At 42.7% G+C, this 21,893-nt stretch overlaps 1 protein-coding gene, 1 non-coding gene and 1 pseudogene across 9 annotated transcripts in view; all 3 read left to right on the top strand.

Moving 5' to 3' along the window:
- The first annotated feature begins 4,152 nt into the window (after positions 1-4,152).
- The window catches only part of LOC105482662 (dynein axonemal heavy chain 12), a 234,841-nt gene continuing 217,100 nt past the window's right edge, over positions 4,153-21,893 (top strand). For 3 of the 8 annotated variants that reach the window (XM_011742901.3, XM_011742911.3, XM_011742894.3), the window contains exons 1-2: positions 4,182-4,425; positions 5,521-5,723. In XM_011742901.3, coding sequence (XP_011741203.2) covers positions 5,554-5,723 — 170 coding nt within the window. In that variant the 5' untranslated portion in view covers positions 4,182-4,425; positions 5,521-5,553. Of the gene's footprint in view, positions 4,426-5,520; positions 5,724-21,893 lie in introns of all 8 variants that reach the window. The other 5 variants (XR_011620106.1, XM_024793142.2, XM_011742885.3 and 2 more) reach the window with 3 other exon arrangements.
- Positions 13,216-13,322, top strand: LOC112427143 (U6 spliceosomal RNA). The gene has a single exon (XR_003018611.1). It is a non-coding gene; the product is annotated as a U6 spliceosomal RNA (small nuclear RNA).
- LOC105482655 (small ribosomal subunit protein eS8 pseudogene) lies at positions 18,606-19,453 on the top strand (annotated as a pseudogene).

The following is a 21,893-nucleotide window of genomic DNA, read 5'->3' as shown; positions in this document are numbered from 1 at the left end:
ACAGTCATGGCTCACACAGCCTTGACCTCCTAGGCTCAAGCGATCCTCCCACCTCAGTCTTCCAAGTAGCTGGGCCCACAAGTGCACACCACCAATGCTTGGCTAAGTTTTTGAAAATATTCTATAGAGACAGAGTCCCCCTATGTTGCCCAGTCTGGTCTCAAACTCCAGGGCTCAAGTGATCTTTCCACCTCGGCCTTCCAAAGTGCTGGGATTGCAAGTTTGAGCCATTGAGCCTGGCCTTTTCTATTTTAATTGAGTGTTTTAATCCTTTGACATACTTGACAGGCTTCCCAAAGTCAAATTTCAAATTCTAAATTAAGTATTTTCGGCCTCAAACTAACCTTAGGTTATCCCAGAATGGCCCCTGGAAGCCTAAGAGAGACATTTATTTGATACGTAAATTATACAGGAAACCTTTGCATTACATTTATATGAACATGTTATTAATATGTGTTTTAAAAGTATATGAGATTCCTAAAAATCTGATGTGTCTTTGTTTATGTTATCAGTCATAATTATGGCTACTACATAAACTTGTTATAGACTACAGAAAAAACACAAATTTCCTTGTCAATCACATCACTGTTGTAAACTCTTACCAGGTCTTTCACCATAGCCATTCTAAATCTTGTTGTTCATAGTAAATTGCTTTATTCTAATGTTACTAAATGATTTTTGCAAGCAAATATAATCGTAAAGCATTGTGTCTTCAAAGAGGTTTATGAAAAGGACAAAAAGTCTCTGATACATACTCTGGAATACAGTCCTCTGTTGATTATTCAATTGGACTGAATAAGAACTTTAGAAACTCCAATGGTAAAACTAGACTTAAAATTGCTAATTTATCAAGTAGAACAAAACTTAATTACATGGGGTGGAACTGATTAGGACTGAAATGATTTTAATGACTTTTTTGCTTGAAACATTGCTGACTTTTTATTATTATTTTCTTTCAGAGTTAAGAAAACTTTTTTTCTCTGCATTATCTGTAGTTTTATAGCAATTTGGTAACTTTTTGGTATATTTTGTGAGTAAAATTGAAATATGTATCTTTATGTCTACCTGGTATCTCCAGAATTAGGAAACTATTCATGAGTATTGTTGTTTTATGGCAATATATTTATTTGTATAAGCTCAAGAGGACTCTGTTCTTGTAAAAGAACACACTTTTGGAAACATGGCTATTAAAAAGGATGTACATCGACCAGGCGTGGTGACTCACACCTGTAGTTCTAGCACATCTAGAGGCCAAGGCAGGAGGATTGCTTGAGGCCAGGAGTTCAAGACCAACCTGGCCAACATGGTGAGACTTTGTCTCTAAAATAAAAATTTTTTTTAAGTGAAAAAAAAGGATGTACATTGTGTCAGTCAGGGTTCAAAGTGGGAAGCAGAACCAGTAAGAGATAATATATATCATCTATATGTGTGTGTGTGTGTGTGTATATATATATATATATATAGATAGATAGATAGATAGATTTTTTTTTTTTTTTTTACTAAGAATTGGCTTATGCAATGGAGGGGGCTGGTTAAGCAAGTCCAAGGTCTGTAGGGCAGAGCAGTTGTAGACCCAGCTGCTGTTTGGAGTTTGACTCAGGGCATGCCCATCTCTTTATTATTATTTTTTTAATTTTTTAATTTTTAAAAATAGAGACAGAGTTACACCATGTTGCCCAGGCTGATCTCAAACTCCCTCAAGCAGTCTGCCTGGCTCGGCCTCCTAAGGTGCTGGGATTACAGGGTTGATCCACTTTTCCAGGCCTAAATCCTTTTAAAAGGATTCCTACTGATTGAGTCAGGCTCACCCAGGATAATCTCCTTAGACCAATGTCAATTGACCAGGGACTTGAATTGACTGCAATCTCCTCACAGCAGTCCTAGATTAGTGTTTGATTAATGACTGGGAGAAGGTGGGTATATCGTACACAAGATTGCTGCCTTCTCTTTAGTCCTAGGTTAGCCTAACCAAATTGACATTCAGGCCAGATATGGTGGCTCACGCCTATAATTCCAACACTTTTAGGAAGCTGAAGCAGGAGGATTGCTTGAGCCCAGGAGTTTGAGATGAGCCCGTGTAACATAGTAAGACACTGTCCCGACAAAATATTTTTTAAAATTAGCCGATGTCGTGCTGTGTGCCTGTAGTCCCAGCTACTCAGGCTGAGGTGGGAGGATCCCTTGGGCCCAGGAGTTTAAGGATGCAGTGAGCTATTGCTGTAGTCTCAGCAATGCACCAAGATGTAACAGTTTCTCATTGTCTGAGATAACACCTGGAGTTATTTGTCCTACCTCCAAGATGATTAAGGAGCGCAGACCCAAAGTTGAGTTTAGAACGAACGTTTAATAAGCAAAAAAAGAAAGCTGTCTGCCAGCAGAGAGGGGGACCTGAATGGGGTGCTCCCTATGAGGCTGAGGTCCAGGGGTTTTATGGACTGGGAAGGGGAAGGAATGTGCTTTGTCCCTCAACCCCCCTACCCTGGAGCCTTGGCCTGGTACTAATCAGGAGCTGAAATGATGATTCATAGATGCTGCTTGGCTTGGCCCAGGACCTATCAGGAGCTGAAGTGAAAGCTTGGCCCTGAACCTTGGCCCGGGACCAATCAGGAGCTGAAGTGATGATTCCCGGAAGCCAGATTTACAATCCAAATAAAGGAAAGTAGAGTGCCCACCGGAACCTACTGGAGCCTACTGTGCCCATGCCCACAAAAGGAAAATAAACTTTTTTTTTCTTTCCTAGGAGCCCACTGAGTATACAATGGACAAAGGCATTTCTTTGTTCCTTTATGTGAGTGAGGAGGAAGTCTGTGCAAGTTTTTGTCCAAATGGGCCAGAGGTTTTTCTATCTGTGGAGCTGTGGGCATATCTCCAGTCACAACACCCTGTGCTAGTTCTCTTATCGGTGCCTGCAACTTGAATTTTTTCTCAGGCTGCTTTTTATGTTAAGTGGGGATGAGGCACTGACCTATGGGCTGGGGATTCTGTGAGGACCCTTCCCTTGCTATCTACCTAAGGCAAAAGCTAGCTGACTCCTTACACCATGATGGTGCCGCTGCACTCCAGCAGCATTCCAGCCTGGGCAACAGAGCGAGAGACCCTGTCTCTAAAAAATAACCCTAACAAATTGACATTAAAAAAACCTGTCTAATCTGTCATAGGACTAAAGTTTAAAAAAGAAAAGGTGGCATGGTGCAGTGGCTCACGCCTGTAATCCCAACACTTTGGGAGGCCGAGGTGGGTGGATCACCTGAGGTTAGGAGTTCAAGACCAGCCTGACCAACATGGAGAAACCCTGTCTCTACTAAAAAAAAAAAAAAAAAAAATTAGCTGGGTTTGGTGGTGCATGCCTGTAATCCCAACTACTCGGGAGGGCTTGAATCTGGGAGGTGGAGGTTGTGGTAAGCACTCCAGCCTAGGCAACAAGAGCAAAATTCTGTCTCGAAAAAGAAAAAAAAAAAGTCACATTATTTATACAAGTATTTTATTTTCTACAGAAAGATAATTTGCTTTTACAAACTACCAGGAAGTTTTACTTGTTCATTCACTCACTGAAATGACATCTTAGAGCACCTCCTGTGTGCCAGACACAATAGTGTAGGCTGTACTCTCATTAAAACAAACAAAAAAAATTACGTAGCAACTGACACATAGAAGGTGCTGAAATATTTGTTGAATGAATATGCTGTTAACACACCAGTAGAATTTATTCACTTCCCTAATTTAATTTTGGCACATAGTATTCTTGTAGGCTATTATCGTTAGATGTAGTATGCATTGTGCAGCTTCAAACAGCAAAATTGCACATCTTTCTCCCAGGGTACTCACTAAATGCACACACCTTAACTTGTTTGGTTTTGCCAAATAATTCCTGGAAGTGCTGTGTTAACAAATAGCAAATCTAGAAGCAAGATAAATTATATTGCTGATTAGTTACAATATTTATTGTCACTAGGGGACACTTGAAGACTTAATTCTCTTGCTGAGAGTGTTTCCATGAATCTGTTTTCCAACAGATCTAAATTTCCAGTCTTGCAGTTTTCCATAATTTGAAGATCCTGATTTCCTGGTCCCCTTCCAAGGAAAGGCAGTTAGGTTAAAAAAAACAGAAAACAGAAAATACGCCCCATTTATTTGAGTAATGAATTATTGTTGTGACAGGTAATCCTAATCCCTCTCAGCTCAGCAACTGCCTCTCCTGGCAACCTTCACCCAGGCCCTCCAGCTGGGACCGCCACAGTTTCCATGGCGACGGCGTTGTTTCCACCCGGTCAGCGACCGCCCTTCTCCAGCTACTCGACTGAGAGCCGGTGGCGTTCCGGACGTTTCTCCCTCGTTATCCCCCTTCCTTCCACCTGAGGAGAGGCTCTGACTGCCTCTCTCTCTCCCTGTCGTCTGCGCAACGGGGAAGTAGTGAGAAACAATCAGGTACTTGTTCTCTGCTTTTCTCTTCCTTTCCCTCCCAGGGCAGGTATCGCGATTTGGGTGCCAACTTAAACACTTTCTAAAGGCAGGAATCTCCAAATCCTGTAGGTATTCATGACATTTAGTTGTTATCACAGTACAATTTTTTTTTTTTTTTTGAGACGGAGTCTCGCTCTGTCGCCCAGGCTGGAGTGCGGTGGCGGGATCTCGGCTCACTGCAACCTCCGCCTCCCAGGTTCAAGCGACTCTTGTGACTCAGCCTCTGGAGTAGCTGGGATTACAGGCGCCCGCCACCACGCTTGATCATAGCATCACTTTCTTGGAAGGCAGCAAGACTAAGATATCATATTGATGTTTAAGAACATTAATAATTGACTGGGCGCAGTGGCTCACGCCTGTAATCCCAGCACTTTGGGAGTCCGAGGCGGGCAGATCATCTAAGGTCAGGAGTTCAAGACCAGCCTGGCCAACAAGGTGAAACCCTGTCTCTACTAAAAATACAAAAAAGTAGATGGGCGTGGTTGTGCGCCTGTAGTCCCAGCTACTCGGGAGGCTGAAGCAGGAGAACTACTTGAACCTGAGAGGTGGAGGTTACAGTGAGCCAAGATCACGCCATTGCACACCAGCCTGGGCGACAGAGCAAGACTCTGTCTCAAAACAAAAACAAAACAACAACAACAAAAAAACACAAACCATTAATGATGTTAAATATCAGCTTTTACTGGGAAGGGGATCATCCCTTAACAACTGGATTTGTGGTGGTGGTGGTGGTTTGCATCTAGGGAAAATTTTGAACCCAGAATGTTAGAGCTGTAGGGATATTTACAGAGCATCTAATTCAATTCCTTAATTTCATCCATTAGGAAACAAGCCCTGAAGGGGAACTGACTGGCTCATTGCTTCATAAGTGGGTTGTAGAGTTCTAACAGGAATCCCTGCCAACTTACCTCAACTGTCATTCTTTAGACTAATACCATACTTGGGAGGAAGATCCAAAAGTGTCTAGAATTTTATTTTTGGTATTGATATGTTAGATATGTTATGAATATATCGAGGCTTGCTGACATAATAATGGCTTTGTGAACTTTTTCTCCTCAGAGTACAGAGTATTTTAATTTTTGGGAGATCAAGATGTCAGATGCAAACAAAGGTGCCATTGCAGCAGAAAAGGAAGCTCTGAACTTGAAATTATCCCCCATTGTCCATCTCCCAGAAAACATAGGCGTTGATACACCAACACAAAGTAAGCTGCTAAAATACAGAAGATCCAAGGAGCAACAGCAGAAAATTAATCAGTTAGTGTAAGTAGCATATTAGTAGATAATTCTTGCTTGGAATTCAAGTAAAATGATTAGTGTTCATATTCTCATAAAAAGTTTTAACTGTGGAGGTTGTTCATGGGTAAAATACTATTTTCAAGTTAATTAGAAAAACAATTGAAAAGTAATTGTAATGGTAGCAAATATTATACACTGTACACTGACATTGTTCTTTTTTTTGTTTGTTTTTTTTTGTTTTTTTTTGAGACGGAGTCTCGCTCTGTCGCCCAGGCTGGAGTGTAGTGGCCGGATCTCAGCTCACTGCAAGCTCCGCCTCCCGGGTTCGGGCCATTCTCCTGTCTCAGCCTCCTGAGTAGCTGGGACTACAGGCGCCCGCCACCTCGCCCGGCTAGTTTTTTGTATTTTTTAGTAGAGACGGGGTTTCACCGTGTTAGCCAGGATGGTCTCGATCTCCTGACCTAGTGATCCACCCGTCTCGGCCTCCCAAAGTGCTGGGATTACAGGCTTGAGCCACCGCGCCCGGCCGACATTGTTCTTATCGCCTATACTTCTTACAACAGTCCTATAAGGTAGGTACTATTGTTAGCTCCATTTTTTACATGAGTAAACTGAGGTATAGAGAATTTAAGTAACTTGCCTAAGGTTGCACAGCTGGGATTTGGACCTGGTTGGTCTGGTTCTAAAGTTCACATTCTTTAAGCACCACACTATTCCTCCTCTCAATGTATTATAACCATACTGATCCCTGAAAGTAAAATCAAATAACTGAACCTCTACAATTTGAACAAAGAGTTAATAAAATATCTTGAAACTACTTATATTTGAAATTTTTTTTGCTACAAAAGGAAACATAGTTCAACATCCTACTCACCCCCAACCCCCAATTTAGTGGAAATTAAAGATAATTTAGGTACCTGCTGCCAAAGGCTGTGATGAGGTTGGTTCAGTTCAACTAGTTACTGAGAATTTCTGAGACACCTGATTCTGCTGGTTTCTAGGGATAAATAAAAATACATGGATTTCATTTACAAAATTCCAAGCCAACACTTAAACTATAAAATGAGAATTTTCTCTCTGGTGGATTTCTGTTTCCCTTTCTACATTCTCTTTCCTTTCTTGGTTGGCCTCATTTAAAAACATTTTTTGCAGCTAAGTATCGTTGCCAATTTAATAATTTTAATTTTTGCTAATTTTACTTTCCTTACAATTAAGCAGGTCTATTAATCACATAACTTCTTTAACTTTACATTTGTATTAGTCCAGCAATAATTTACTCATATTTAAATATACATTTATAGGGTATATAAACTAATATCAGTGCATGTACTATTGGGGATGCTTACGTATTCAAGCCTTAGACAGAAAAAAAAAAAAAAGATTACATGTCTGTAATCTCAGCATTTTGGGAGGCCACAGTGGGAGGACTGCTTGAACCCAGGAATTTGAGACGAGTCTGAGCAAGGTAGTGAGACCCTCATCTCTACCAAAAAAAAAAAAAAAATTAGCCAGGTGTGGTGGGGTGTGCCTGTGGTCCTAACTACTCGGGAGGCAGAGGCAGGAGTATTGGTTGAGCCTAGGAGGTCAAAGCTGTAGTGTGTGAGCTGTGATGGCATCATTGCACTCCCAGCAATGAGCAATGGAATGAGACCCTATCTCAAACAAGCAAACAAAAATAGTCTTAAAAAGAGAGAGGTGCAGTGGCTCACACCTGTAATCCTACCTCTTTGGGAGGCTGAGGTGGATGGGTTGCCTGAGGTCAGGAGTTCGAGACCAGCCTGGCCAACATGGTGAAACCCATCTCTACCAAAAATACAAAAAATTAGCTGGGTGTGGTGGCAGGTACCTGTAATCCCAGCTACTCAGGAGGTGGAGGCAGGAGAATCTCTTGAACCTGGGAGGGGGAGGTTGCAGTGAGCTGAGATCGCACCACTGCACTCCAGCCTGGTGACAGAACGAAACTCCGTCTCAAAAAAAAAAGAAAAAGGAAATAAAAAAGAGAGAGAGATGAAGTCCTCCTTCATTCCTAATATTCTATTCAGTGTTTCAGTAGATTTAGAGTAGAGAAGGGAGTTCTCTAGGAATTATACATTGTTCCCTTTTTTTTTTTTTTTTTTCTTTTGAGACAGGGTCTTGCTCTGTCACCCAGGCTGGAGTATAGTGGCACTATCTCTGCTCACTGGAGCCTTCACCTCCTGGACTCTCGTGCTCCTCCCATCTTAGCCTCTCAAGTGGCTGGGACTACAGGCATGCACCACCACACCTGGCTAATTTTTTGTATTTTTTGAAGACACAGAATTTCGCCGTGTTGCCCAGTCTGGTCTCAAATTCCTGGGCTTAAGTGATCCATCTGCCTTGGCCTCCCAAAGTGCTGGAATTACAGGCATGAGCCACTGCATCAGGCTTAGATTGTTTTTACTCCATAACTTTTCATTATCTTGCATTATCATGTTGAACTACTTGCAGTTTCACAAATATACTGTATTTCAAAAATATACAAATATACTGTATTACAGTTTATACACAAATAAACTGTATACAGTTTAGAGATGTGCTCTGCAATTTCCCTCACTGCACTGTCTGCCTGAATACTTATCCTAGTTCTTCCAGGTTTAGTTTATGGATCACCTCCTCTAGAAAGCCTTCTCCTAATCCCTTTCATGTACGCATTTCTCTCACATCAGTTTATTTAGCAGATAGTAAGTATCTGCTGTTACATAGATGCTTGTTACTGAGGAGACCATAGAAAACACAACAGATGGTGGCTCACGCCTGTAATCCCAGCACTTTGGGAGGCCGAGGTGGGTCAATCACCTGAGGTCAGGAGTACGAAGCCAATCTGACCAATATGGCGAAATGCTGTCTCTACTAAAAATACAAAAATTAGCCAGGCGTGGTGGTGGGCACCTGTAATCCCAGCTACTTGAGAGGCTGAGACATGAGAATAGCTTGAACTGGGGAGGTGGAGGTTACAGTGAACTGAGATCAAGCCATTGCACTCCAGCCTGGCGACAGAGTGAGACTCCATCTCAAAAAGAAAAAAAAAAAGAAAAAAAAAAGAAAACACAACAGAGAGGATTGTGTCTTTAAGTCGTTTGTATGCTAGTGAGAGGAAACAGGTAGTAAACATGTAAAAAACAAAAAGGGCATGTTAACCTTTTAGATGATGATAGATGCTATGAAGAAATAAGGCAGTGGGGCCGGGCGCGGTGGCTCACGCCTGTAATCCCAGCACTTTGGGAGGCTGAGGTGGGCAGATCACAAGGTCAGGAGATCAAGACCATCCTGGCTAACACGGTGAAGCCCCGTCTCTACTAAAAAAAAATACAAAAAATTAGCCGGGTGTGGTGGCCGGCACCTGTAGTCCCAGCTACTCGGGAGGCCGAGGCAGGAGAACCACTTGAACTTGGGAGGCGGAGCTTGCAGTGAGCCAAGATCATGCACTGCACTCCAGCATGGGTGACAGAGCAAGACTCCATCTAAAAAAAAAAAAAAAAAAAAAAAAAGGAAATAAGACAGTGGGATAGAGAGAAGATCTTCCCAGGAGCAGGAAAGGCCTGTGGAGGTAATATGTAAGTAGAGATCCAGAGAATGAGAAGACTGTAATCTAAGTAAACGTGAGAAAAGCTCTCTAGCAAAGGGGATAGCAAGCATGAAATCCCTGAAATATGAATGCTTTCAGTACATTCTAGGAACTGACAAAGGCCAACATCTCTAGAGTATCATGAGCCTGGGGAAAGGTAGTATCAGATGAAGATGGAGAGGGAGGTGGGAGCAGATAGTGTAGGGCCTTGTTGGCCATGACAAGGAATTCAGATTTTATTTTTAAGTCCAGTGGAAGCTACTAAAATGTTTCAATCAAAGAAGTGACATGGAACCTGATTTACATTTAAAAGATATCACTCCTGCTATTAAGAATAGACTGAGGTGGAGGGGAAGAGAGCAGGAATAGGGGGACACAAAGAGACCAGGGAGGATGCCACTACAGTAGCATGGTTGAGAACTTATGGTGGTTTGGATAAGGCTGGAGACAGTGGAGGAGGAAAGTAATTAGAAGAGATGTGTGTCAGAGGCAGAATCAGTAGGATTTGCTGTTGGGTTAGCTTTGGTAGCTAGGTGGATAGTAGTGCCATTTATAGAGAATTGAGGAAGTCCAGGAGGTGGAGGTAAAAAGCAATAATTCTCTTTTGGAGCTTAAGTGCCTGTGTAACATTTAAAGGGAAATACATTAATAGCAGTTGGATATATAAGAGAAGACTAGGCTGGAGATGTAAAAATTTGGGAGTCACCAGCATGTAGATGATTTTTAAAGCTATAGGGAATTGTTGGAATCACAGAGAGAGCAAGAGCGAGAGCTTGGCAAGAGAGAACACAGGGGAGAGCACAAGTGAGCAAGTGAGCTAAGGAAGGCAAAAGGCCTAGGGCGAAAGGTTAGATGTGTGGAGAAAAGTCAACCAGCAGGTAGTGTAAGTATGACTGATAAGACAAGAGGAAAAGCAGAAGAGCAGGATGTCATAAGCACAGAGTATGTTGTAACACAATGTACTTTTATTTTCTTTGTTGTCTTCTCCACTTTGGCATGCTTAAGGAGAGGGATCTCAACACGAATCACAGGGTTTGGCATGTTATTGTTGACGAATGAATGAGGGGATGAATGAATATTTAAGGAAGATCCTTGCCTTATTGTGCTTTATACAGATCTGTAAGTAGTACAACTTTTATTTTGGTGCTTAATTTAAAAATACTGCCTCAAAATTACCTGAAGCATAGTGCTGTATTAATACTGAGATAAGAATTGCTATGCATTTCTTTGGGAAAAATGCATTTTGAATTATTGGTTTTGTTTTATTTTTCCTGGATATGTTCACAATGTTAGGTTCATTTAAAAGAAAAAAAAAGTTACTTCAGTCAGCGCTCACTTTGCTAAACTTTACCTCTTACTGAATTGCACTTCTTTTTTTTCCTTCTCCTTATTAATAAGCTCATTCTTTGAAAACTAACTTTATCTTGTGTGTGTTTCTTTTGGCTACTTTCAAAAACTTTAAGTATATTTGGTTTATTCTCCTTGGATTTCAAACTCATTTTTAGCTGGCCAAAGGTCTAATGCAAAAACTTTCAGCCGGGCATGGTGGCTCAGGCCTGTAATCCCAGCACTTTGGGAGGCCAAGGTGGGAGGATCACAAAGTCAGGAGACTGAGACCATCCTGGCCAACATAGTGAAACACTGTCTCTACTAAAAATACAAAATTAGCTGGGCGTGGTGGTGCGTGCCTGTAGTCCTAGCTACTCAGGAGGCTGAGGCAGGAGAATCACTTGAACCCGGGAGGTGGAGGTTGCAGTGAGCCGAGATGGCGCCACTGCACTCCAGCCTGGCGACAGAGCAAGACTCTGTCTTAAAAAACAAAAATACAAACAAAAAAACAAAACAAAAACAAACAAAACCAACAACAAAAAAAAACCTTTCAGAAACCATTTTTTAAAAAATACCTGATAAAATTAAAGTTTTTTTAAAAAAACTGGAAACATATCTTTCTGGATGGCCATGGACTTTGGGATTCTCCATCCCCTTATCTACTCCTGTTAGATGATAGGAGCACAGACTTCCCTATTTCAAAGGTGGAATGAAGTCTGTGGATAGAAGGAGTTCCTGGGGTGAGGTAGGATGTAAAGAGTCATGGGCAGAAGTGGGCCCCCTACTAGGACCAGTCCCTGGGAATGCTTGGCTGAGCCAGTAACATTTTGTAGCTTTCCAGAGTCTCAAGAAGGAGCCTGCCTTCTTCCTTGGCTACTACCTCACCTCTTGATTCAAGCCAGTTTCTCTCCTTTAGTGCATGTGGTTTCTCACCCAGTCATTTGAAATTATGAAGTTTTTATTTATTTATTTGATTTTATCACAAAATGTTTTTGTTTTAGTTTAGCTATGATTGTTCATGCTTTTGCCACCGCCCCCGCTCCTTTTTTTTCTGAGACAAGGTCTCACTCTTCTGCCCAGGCTGGAGTGCAGTGGTGGGATCTCTGTTTACTGCAACCTCTGCCTTCCTGGCTCAAGCAGTCCTCCCACCTCAGCCTCCTGAGTAGCTGGGTTTACAAGTGTGCGCCACCACACCTGGCTAATTTTTGTGTTTTTTGTAGAGACGAGGTCTCACCTTGTTGCCCAGGCTGGTCTTGAACTTAAGCGATCTACCTGCCTTGGCTTCCCAAAGTGCTGGGAGCCACTGTGCCCAGCCTGTTTGTAATTGCTAATATACAAATCAAAAATAGTCAGGGAGTGAAAATGCTCACTTGTATGTTCTTCCCAGCTCTTTTTATTTATAGCCAGTAGGAGAAAACACACTCCAGAAATTGTTGCTATGTTAAAGGGTGGCATTTATATATAAAGAACAGGAAGTCAGGCATATTTATGTTGGGATAATTACAGTGCAAGGCTAACTATGACTAGTGCCAACTAGCATACCAAAGTATAAGGTAAATTCCTTGAAGGCAGCAATCACTGAGAGCTAGACTCTTTAGGGAGAAATGATGGATGAAGGGAAGCCTGGCCAAGGTCTTGAAGATTAACAAAGAAAGGAGGAGGATATCCAGGCACATTTTCTACTTCATGTTGACGGTGTGGCCTGCCCCTCCACACCTGTGGGCGTTTCTCGTTAGGTGGAATGAGAGACTTGAGAAAAGAAATGAGACACAGAGACAAAGTATAGAGAAAGAAAAAGTGGGCCCAGGGGACCAGCGCTCAGCTTACGGAGGACCCACGCCGGCACCGGTCTCTGAGTTCCCTTAATATTTATTGATAATTATCTTTACCATCTTAAAGATAAGGGAGTGGCAGGACAATAGGATCATTGAAGGGAGAAAATTAGCAGTAAGTCATATGGATAAAGATCTCTGTGACATGAATAAGTTCAAAGGAAAATGCTGTGCCTTGATATGCATATGCAAACATCTCCATAAACCTTTTAGCAGCATTGCTCCACCAAGTCCCGCCAGCAAGTCCCACCTTATGCCGTAAGGCGGTTTTCTCCTATCTCAGTAAACAGAGCATACAATCGGGTCTCACACGGAGATATTCCATTGCCCAGGGACGGGCAGGTTTTTTAACCAGCAAGCTGCCTTCAGGAACTTGTTTAACAAAGACACATCCTGCACAGCCCAAAATCCATTAAACCTTGAGTCACCACAGCACATGTCTCTTGCAAGGACAAGGTTGGGGGTAGGGTCACAGATTAACAGCATCTCAGATACAGAACAAAATGGAGTCTCTTATGTCTACTTCTTTCTATATAGACACAGTAACAGGCTGATCTCTCTTTTCCCCACATCATGTGAGAAAGTCTTAGGAGTTTTAGTTTAGTACAGGTTTAGTAAGATTCAACAGGGAAATGAGGCTGCTCAAAAAGGCGAATTCAGTTTTAGGATACTTTAATAAATGTAGCATGTATAGGAAATGGGAGAGAAAATTTTCATTCTGCACTGGTCAAACATATGGAATTCTGGGGTCACACTTTAAAAGGGACTTTGAGTGTTCACTTTGGCAGCACATGCACAAAAATTGGAACAATACAGAGAAGATTCATAAGGTGTCTGCGCAAGGATGACATACAAATTTGTGAGGTGTTCCACATAAAATGAGGGACATTGATAAACCAGAATAGCTGCAGAGGTATCCTAGTCTATTTTTTATTACTATAACTGAATACTACAGACTGGATAATTTTTAAAGAATAGAGGTTTAGGCCAGGTGTGGTGGCTCATACTTGTAATCCCAGCACTTTGGGAGGCCAAGGCGGGCGGATCATGAGGTCAGGAGTTCAAAACCAGCCTGGCCAACACAGTGAAACCCCATCTCTACTAAAACAAAAATTAGCCAGGCATGATGGCAGGCACCTGTAATCCCAGCGACTCAGGTGGTTGAGGCAGGAGAATCGCTTGAACCCGGGAGGCAGAGGTTACAGTGAGCTGAGATTGAGCCACTGCATTCCAGCTGGGTGATAGAGCTAGACTCTGTCTCAAAGAAAAAAAAAAAAAAAATGTCTGGGTGTGTTGGCTCATGCCTGTAATCCCAGCACTTTGGGAGGCTGAGGCAGGAGGATCACCTGAGGTCGGGAGTTCAAGACAAGCCTGACCAACATGGAGAAACCCCATCTCTACTAAAAATACAAAATTAGCTGGGTGTAGTGGCACATGCCTGTAATCCCAGCTACTTGAGAGGCTGAGGCAGGAGAATCACTTGAACCCAGGAGGTGGAGGTTGCAGTGAGCCGAGATCATACCGTTGCACTCCAGCCTGGGCAACAAGAGCAAAACTCTGTCTCAAAAAAAAAAAAAAAAAAAAAAAGAATAGAGGTTTATTTAGTTCACAGTTCTAGAGATTGGGAAGTTCAAGAGCATAGTGCTGACATCTTGTAAGGGCCTTCTTGCTGAGTGATAACATGGTGGAAAGCATCACATGGTGAGAGGACAAGAGAGAGCTTGCTTTTATAACAAAGCCATTCCAATGATAATAAGCCCACACCTTTGATAGTGACATTGATCCAATCATGAGGGCACAGCCCTCATTAATCCATTAATTCATTCATGAGGACAGAGGCATTAAGTTTCCAACACGTGAACTTTTGGAGGACACATTTAAACCATCGCAAGAGGAGAGTGAGGAAATTTGAAGGAAGCTGATTCACTTAATTAGAGTATAGCCTCTGCCATCAATCAGGCCTGAGTTCATATACCATCTCTGCAGCTTATTAGCCATGTGAATTTGGCAAGTTATGTAATTTATCTTCATGTTCCTATCTGTAATATGGAGATATAAATAGTGTGTATGTTTTAGGAATGTTGTGAGAATTAAATGCATATAAAGATCTTAAGCCTATGCCTAAAACATAGTAAACTCATAATAAGCAGTAATTCATTGACAGGAATAATTAAAGGAACCAGATAAGTAAACATGGACAAAGAATATGACTTTTTCTGTATAGCTTCAGACACTAGAAGTTACAAAGATACAGCTCAATATAAGAAATTTGTTTCTAAGAATATGAGCTAGCTGGCCAGGCATAGTGGCTTATGCCTGTAATCCCAGCACTTTGGGAGGCCAAGGCGGGTGGATCATCAGAGGTCAGGAGTTCGAGACCAGACTATCCAATATGGTGAAACCCCGTCTCTACTAAAAACACAGAAATTAGCCAGGCATGGTGGCATATGCCTATAATCTCAGCTACTTCGGAGGCTGAGGCAGGAGAATCACTGGAACCTGGGAGGCAGGGGCTGCAGTGATTAGAGATCACAGCACTGCGCTTCAGTCGGGCAACTGAGCCAGACTCTGTCTCAAAAAAAAAAAAAAAGAGTTTGCTAACAATAAATTGGGTTGCCTCAGAAAGTGATCATGGTAGTGGGGTGGGGGAACAGAGCAAGATGGTGTAACAGAAGGCTCCACTGAACATACCCCCCAACAGACACAAAATTTAACAACTGTCTATGCACAATAAAACACCTTTGTAAGAACCAAAAATCAGATAAGCACTCACAATACCTTGTTTTAACTTCATATTACTGAAAGGGGCACTGAAGCGGGCGGGAAAGACCATCTTGAATTGCTGACACCAATCACCTCCCATCCCAGCAGTGGCTGTGTGGCACGGAGAGAGAATCTGTGCACTTGGGGAGGGAGAGTGCAGTGATCGTGAGACTTTGCATTGAACTCAATGCTGCCCTGACACAGTGGAAAGCAAAACTGAGCTGAACTCAGCTGATACCTGGCCACAGAGGGAGCATATAGGCCAGCCCCAGGCAGAGGAGAATCACACATCTCAGTTGTCAAAACTTGAGCTCTGGCAAGCCTCATCATGGAGTGCTAAAGTACCCTGGGGCCCTAAATAAACTTGAAAGGCAGTCTAGGCCACAAGGACTGCAACTCCTAGGTGAGTTCTAGTGCTGAGCCGAGCTCATATCCAGTGGACTGCAGGGGCACATGACCTACTGAGACACCAGCAGGTGCCGTTAAGGGAGTACTTGTGCCACTCCTGTCCTGACCCCAACCCCAGGCTGCACAGTTTGCAGCTCCAAAAGAGACCCTTCTTCTGTATGAAGAGAGGAGAGGGAAGAGCAAAGAGAATTTTGTCTTGCATCTGGGATACCAGCTCAGTCATGGTAGGATAGGGCACCTGCAGAGTCATGAGGTCCCCATTCTGGGCCCTAGCTTCTGGATTGCATTTATTGGCACATTGTTGGCCAGAAGGGAAACTGCTGCCTTGAAGGGAAAGACACAGTCATAGCAGGACCCATCATTAACTGACTAAAGAACCCTCAGGCCTTGAATAACCATCAGCAATACTCAGGCAGTACACTGTGGGCCTTGAGTGAGACTCTGAGACAAGCTGGCTTGTCTGAAATTATCCAGGTAAGGCCAAGCACATTCACAGCTGTGTTGGCTATGGTGAGAGACGCCATCTGCTTGAAAAAAGCAGAGGAAAAAGTAAAGGGAAATTTGTCTTGCATCTTAGGTACCAGGTAGGGCACAGTGGGGTAGAGCACCAAGTGGGCTCTTGGGGTCCCTGATTCTAGGCCTTGGCTCTTGTGGCATTTCTGGACCTGCCCTGGGCCAGAGGGGAGCCCACTGCCCTGAAGAGTGAGTCCCAGGCCAGGCAGCATTCACCACAAACTGACTGAAGAGCGCTTGGGCCTTAAGTGAGCATTGGGAGTAGCCTGGCAGGGATCCCTATGGGCCTGTGGTGTTGGTGGCCATGGGGTGAGGTTCCTCTGCCTGTGGAAAGGCGGGGGAAAAGTGGGAAGAACTGAGTCTCATGGTTTGAGTGCTAGCCCAGCGGCAGTATAATAAGACACCAGGTAGATTTCTAAGGTTTTTGACTCTAGTCCGTAGCTCCCAGTTGGGATCTCTGGACCCACCTGGGGTTTGCGGAACTCACCACCTGAAAAGGAGGGACAGAAGCCTGTCTTGCTTCACCACCTGCAGATTGTAGAGACCTACGGCTTTGAGTGAACATAGGTGGTAGCCAGGTAGTGGATATAGTGGGTCTTGGGCAAGACCCAGTGCTATGCTGGCTTCAGATCTGACCCAGCACGGTTGAGTGGTGGTGGCCATAGTAGTGCTTGTGTCATCCCACCTCCAGCTCCAGGCAGCCCAGCACACAGAGAGAGGCTGTGAATGTTTGGGAGAGAGTAAGGGGAAAAAAACAAGAGTTTCTGCCTGGTAATCCAGAGAATACTTCTGGATCTTATCCATGACCACAAAGTGATACTTCTATGAGTCTGCAAGAACCAAGATGTTACTGGGCTTGGGGTAGTAACACCAAGGGACTTGGGTGTTGTGATCTAAGCCTAATGCAGAGATGGCTTAGATCACAACACCCAAGTCCCTTCAAATACCTGGAAAGCCTTCCTAAGAAGGACAGATACAAATAAGCCCAGACTGCGAAGACTACAGTAAGTACCTAACTCTTCAGTGCCCAGACACTGAGGAACTTCTACAAGCATCAACGCCATCCAGAAAAACATGACCTCACCAAACTAAATAAGGCACTAGGAACTAATCCTGGAGAAACAAAGATATGTCACCTTTCAGACAGATAATTCAAAATAGCAGTTTTGTGGAGACTCAAAGAAATTCGAGATAACGCAGAGAAAGAATTTCAAACTATATCAGATAAACTTAAGGAGATTGAAATAATTAAAAATCAAGCAGAAATTCTGGAGTTGAAAAATGCAATTGAAATACTGAAGAATGGATCAGCGTTCTTTTAATAGCAGTTTTAATGACAGAATTGATCAAGCAGAAAGAATTAGTGAACTTGAAGACAGGCTATTTGAAAATACACAGAGGAGACAAAAAAAAAAAAAAAAAAAAAGAATAAAGAAGAATGAAACATGCCTACAAGATCTAGAAAATAGCCTCCAAAGGGCAAATCTAAGAGTAATTGGCCTTAAAGAGGAGGTAGAGAAAGAGACAGGATAGAAGGTTTATTCAAAGAGATAGTATCAGAAAACTTCCCAAACTTCGAAAAAGATAATTGACATTCAAGTACAAGAAGGTTATCAAACATCAAGCAGATTTAACATTTAACCCAAAGAAGAATTTTTTTTTTTTTTTTTTTTTTGAGATGGAGTGGAGTCTTGCTCTGTCACCCAGGCTAGAGTACAGTGGTGCGATCTCAGCTCACTGCAACCTCTGCCTCCTGGGTTCAAGTGATTCTTCTGCCCCAGCCTCCTGAGTAGCTGGGATTACAGGCACATGCCACCACACCCTGCTAATTTTTTTGTATTTTTAGTAGAGTTGGGGTTTTGCCATGTTGGCCAGGTTGGTCTCGAACTCCTAACCTCAAGTTATCCACCTCCCTCAGCCTCCTAAAGTGCTGGGATTACAGACATGAGCCACCATACCTGGTCCCTCAAGGCATTTAATAATCAAACTCCCAAAGCTCAAAGAGAAAGAAAGGATCCTAAAAGCAGCAGGAGAAACAACATACAATGGAACTCCAGTATGTCTGGCAGCAGACTTCTGTGGAAACCTTACAAGCCAAGAGAAAGGAATGAGATATTTAAAGTACTGAAGGAACCTTAGATTACTGCATCTGGAAAAAATATGCTTTAAACATGAAAGAGAAATAAAGACTTTCCTAGACAAACAAAAGCTAAAGGATTTCATCAACATCAGACCTGTCTTACAAGAAATGCTGAAGAAAGTACTTCAATCAGAAAGAAAAGGATATTAATGAGCAGTAAGAAATCATCTGAAAGTACAAAACTCACTGGTAATATTAAGTACAGAGAAAAAACACAGAATATAACACTGTAACTGTGGTATGTAAACTACTCTTTAAGTAGAAAGACTAAAAGATGAACCAATCAAAATAATAACTATAACAATTTTCCAAGACATAGACAGTACAGGTGCCAAGCAATGGGCTTCTCTCAGGACATCTGGCATAAGTACTGCAAGACAGGGGCAAGAGTAAGCCCTCCCACAAGAAGTGGAAGTATTATCTGGAGTGCCCCGCTGCCAACAACAAGATTGGCCCCCGCTGCGTCCACACAGTCCATGTGCAGGGACATAACAAGAAATACCATACCTTGAGGCTGGATGTAGGGAATTTCTCCTAGGGCTCAGAGTGTTGTAGATACAAAACAAGGATTATCAATGTTGTCTACAATGTGTCCAATAACAAACTGGTCCATACCAAGATGCTGTTGAAGAACTGCATCATGCTCAGTGACAGCACACTCTACTGACAGTGGTGCAAGTCCCAGTGTGCATTGTCCCTGGGCAGCAAGAAGGGGGCCGAGCTGACTCCTGAGGAGGAAGAGATTTTCAATAAAAAACAATCTAAAAAAATTTAGAAGAAAAATATGATGAAAAGAAAAAGAATGCCAAAATCAGCAGTCTTCTGGAGGAACAGTTCCAGCAGGGCAAGCGTCTTGCATGCATCACATCAAGGCCAGAACAGTGGGGCCCAGCAGATGGCTATGTGCTAGAGGCCTGGGAGTTGGAGTTTTATCTTTGGAAAATCAAGGCCCAGAAAGGCAAATAAATCCTCATCCTTTCTGTCTTTGCTTATGTAATAAAGGTGTTTATTGTTCTGTAACAAGAAAAAAAAAAGACATAGAAAGTATCATAAGATATAAATAGAAACAACAAAAAGTTAAAAAGCAGGGTGATGAAATCAAGGTGTGTAGAGTTTTTATTACTGGCTGGGCACGGTGACTCATGCCTGTAATTCCAGCACTTTCAGGTGCTGAGGCAGGTGGATCACTTGAGTCCAGCAGTTGGAGACCAGCCTAGGCAACATAGAGAAACCCTATCTCTACAAAAAATACAAAAAGTTAGCTGGGCATGGTGGTGCATGCCTGTAGTTCCAGTTACTCAGGAGGCTGAGGAAGGAGGATTGCTTGAGCCCAGGAGGCAGAAGTTACAATGAGCCAAGATCATACCACTGTACTCCAGCTCGGGTGTCAGAATGAGACCCTGTCTAGAAAAAAAAAAAAAGTTTTTATTACTTTTCTTCTTTTTGCTTATTTGTTTGTTATCCAAGCAATATTAAGTTGTTATCAGCATAACATAATGGGTTTTAGTATTTGCAAACCTCATGGTAACCTCACAATGGATACACAAAAAATAAAAAGCAAGAAATTATATCATACCACCAGAGAAAATCACCTTCAATAAAGGAAGACAGGAAGGAAGGAAAGAAGGAAGAGAAGATCACAAAACCAGAAAACAAATAACAAAATGGCAGGAGTAAGTCCTGCCATTACACTGAATGTAAATGGCCTAAACTTTCCAATTAAAAGACACAGAATGGCTGAATGGATAAAAAAACAAGACCCAGGCCAGGCATGGTGGCTCACTCCTATAATCCCAGCACTTTGGGAGCACACCGTGACCAGCCCAACAGAATTAATATTGTTAAAGTGTCTTTACTACCCCCCAAATATCTACAGATTCAATGCAATCTCTATCAAAATACCAATGACATTCTTCACAGATATAGACGAAACAATCCTAGGCCGGGTGCACTGGCTCACGCCTGTAATCCCAGCATTTTGAGAGGCCAAGGCGCGTGGATCACCTGAGGTCGGGAGTTCGAGACCAGCCTGACCAACATGGAGAAACCCTGTCTCTACTAAAAATACAAAATTAACTGGGCATGGTGGTGCATGCCTGTAATCCCAGCTACTCAAGAGTCTGAGGCAGAAGAATTGCTTGAACCCAGGAGGCGCAGGTTGCGGTGAGCCAAGATCATGCTATTGCACTCCAGCCTGGGCAACAAGATTGAAACACTGTCTCAAAAGAGAAAAAAAAGACCTAAATCTAAGGCCATGAAACTACTACAAGAAAACAACTGGGTGAAACTCTCCAGAATATTGGAGTGGGCAAAGATTTCTTGAGTAATACCCCATGAATATAGGCAACAAAAGCAAAAATAGACAAATGGGATCATATCAAGTTAAAAAGCTTCCTCATAGCAAAGGAAATAACAACGTGATGAGACAACCCATAGAATGGGAAAAAATATTTGCAAACTACCCATCTGACAAGGGATTAATAACCATAATATATAAAGAGCTCTAACAACTCTAATAAGTTTGGATGTGTGACTCCACTGAAATCTCATGTTGAATTGTATTCCTCAGTTTTGGAGGTGGGGCCTGGTGGGAGGTGATTGGATCATGGGGGTAGATTTCTCATAAATGGTTAAGCACCATCCCCTTGATGCTGTCCTCACGATAGTGAGTTCTCGTGAGATCTGGTTGCTTCAAAGTGTGCCTCCCATCCCTGCTCTTGCTTCTGCTTTCACCATGTGACATGCCTGCTCTTCCTTCACCTTCTACCATGATTATAAGCTTCCTGAGGCCTCCCTAACAGCAGATGCTGCTATGCTTCCTGTGCAGCCTGCAGAACCAGGAGCCAATTAAACCTCTTTTCTTTATAAATTACCCAGTCTCAAGTATTGCTCTTTTTTAAAAATTTCCTTTTTCTTTTTTTGTTTTTGGAAACAAAGTCTCACTAAGTTGCCCAGTCTAGTTTCAAACCCTTGGGCTCAAACAATCCTCCTGCCATGGCCTCCCAAAGGACTGGAATTACAGGCATGAGTCACCACACCTGTCTTAGTTATTTACAGCAATGCAAGAATGGCCTAATACAAATTCTGTAGGAAAAAAAATCTAATAATCCGATTTAAAAATAGGCAAAAGATCTAAATGGGACATTTCTTAAAAGAAGACATGAAAATAGCAAACAGGGGTGGATCTCCTGAGGTCAGGAGTTCGAGACCAGCCTGGCCAACATGGTGAAACCCTGTCTCTACTAAAAATACAAAAATTAGCTGGGCGTGGTGGTGGGTGCCTGTAATCCCAGCTACTCAGGAGGCTGCGGCAGGAGAATCACTTGAACCTGGGAGGCAGACGTTGCAGCGAGCTGAGATCGTGCTACCCGCACCCCAACCTGGGTGACAGAGCGAGACTCTGTCTCAAAAAAAAAAAAAAAACTTTGGGAGGTCGAGGCGGGTGGATCACGAGATCAGAAAATTGAGACCATACTGGCCAGCATGGTGAAACCCCATTTCTATTAAAAATACAAAAATTAGCTGGGCGTGGTGGCACGCACCTGTAGTCCCAGCTACTTGGGAAGCTGAGGCAGAATAGCTTGAACCAGGGAGTCGGAGGTTGCAGTGAGCTGAGGTCACGCCAC

Source organism: Macaca nemestrina, chromosome 2 (genome assembly GCF_043159975.1).
Source record: "Macaca nemestrina isolate mMacNem1 chromosome 2, mMacNem.hap1, whole genome shotgun sequence".
Taxonomy (NCBI): domain Eukaryota; kingdom Metazoa; phylum Chordata; class Mammalia; order Primates; family Cercopithecidae; genus Macaca; species Macaca nemestrina.
This window is presented reverse-complemented; position numbering and strand designations above follow the sequence as displayed.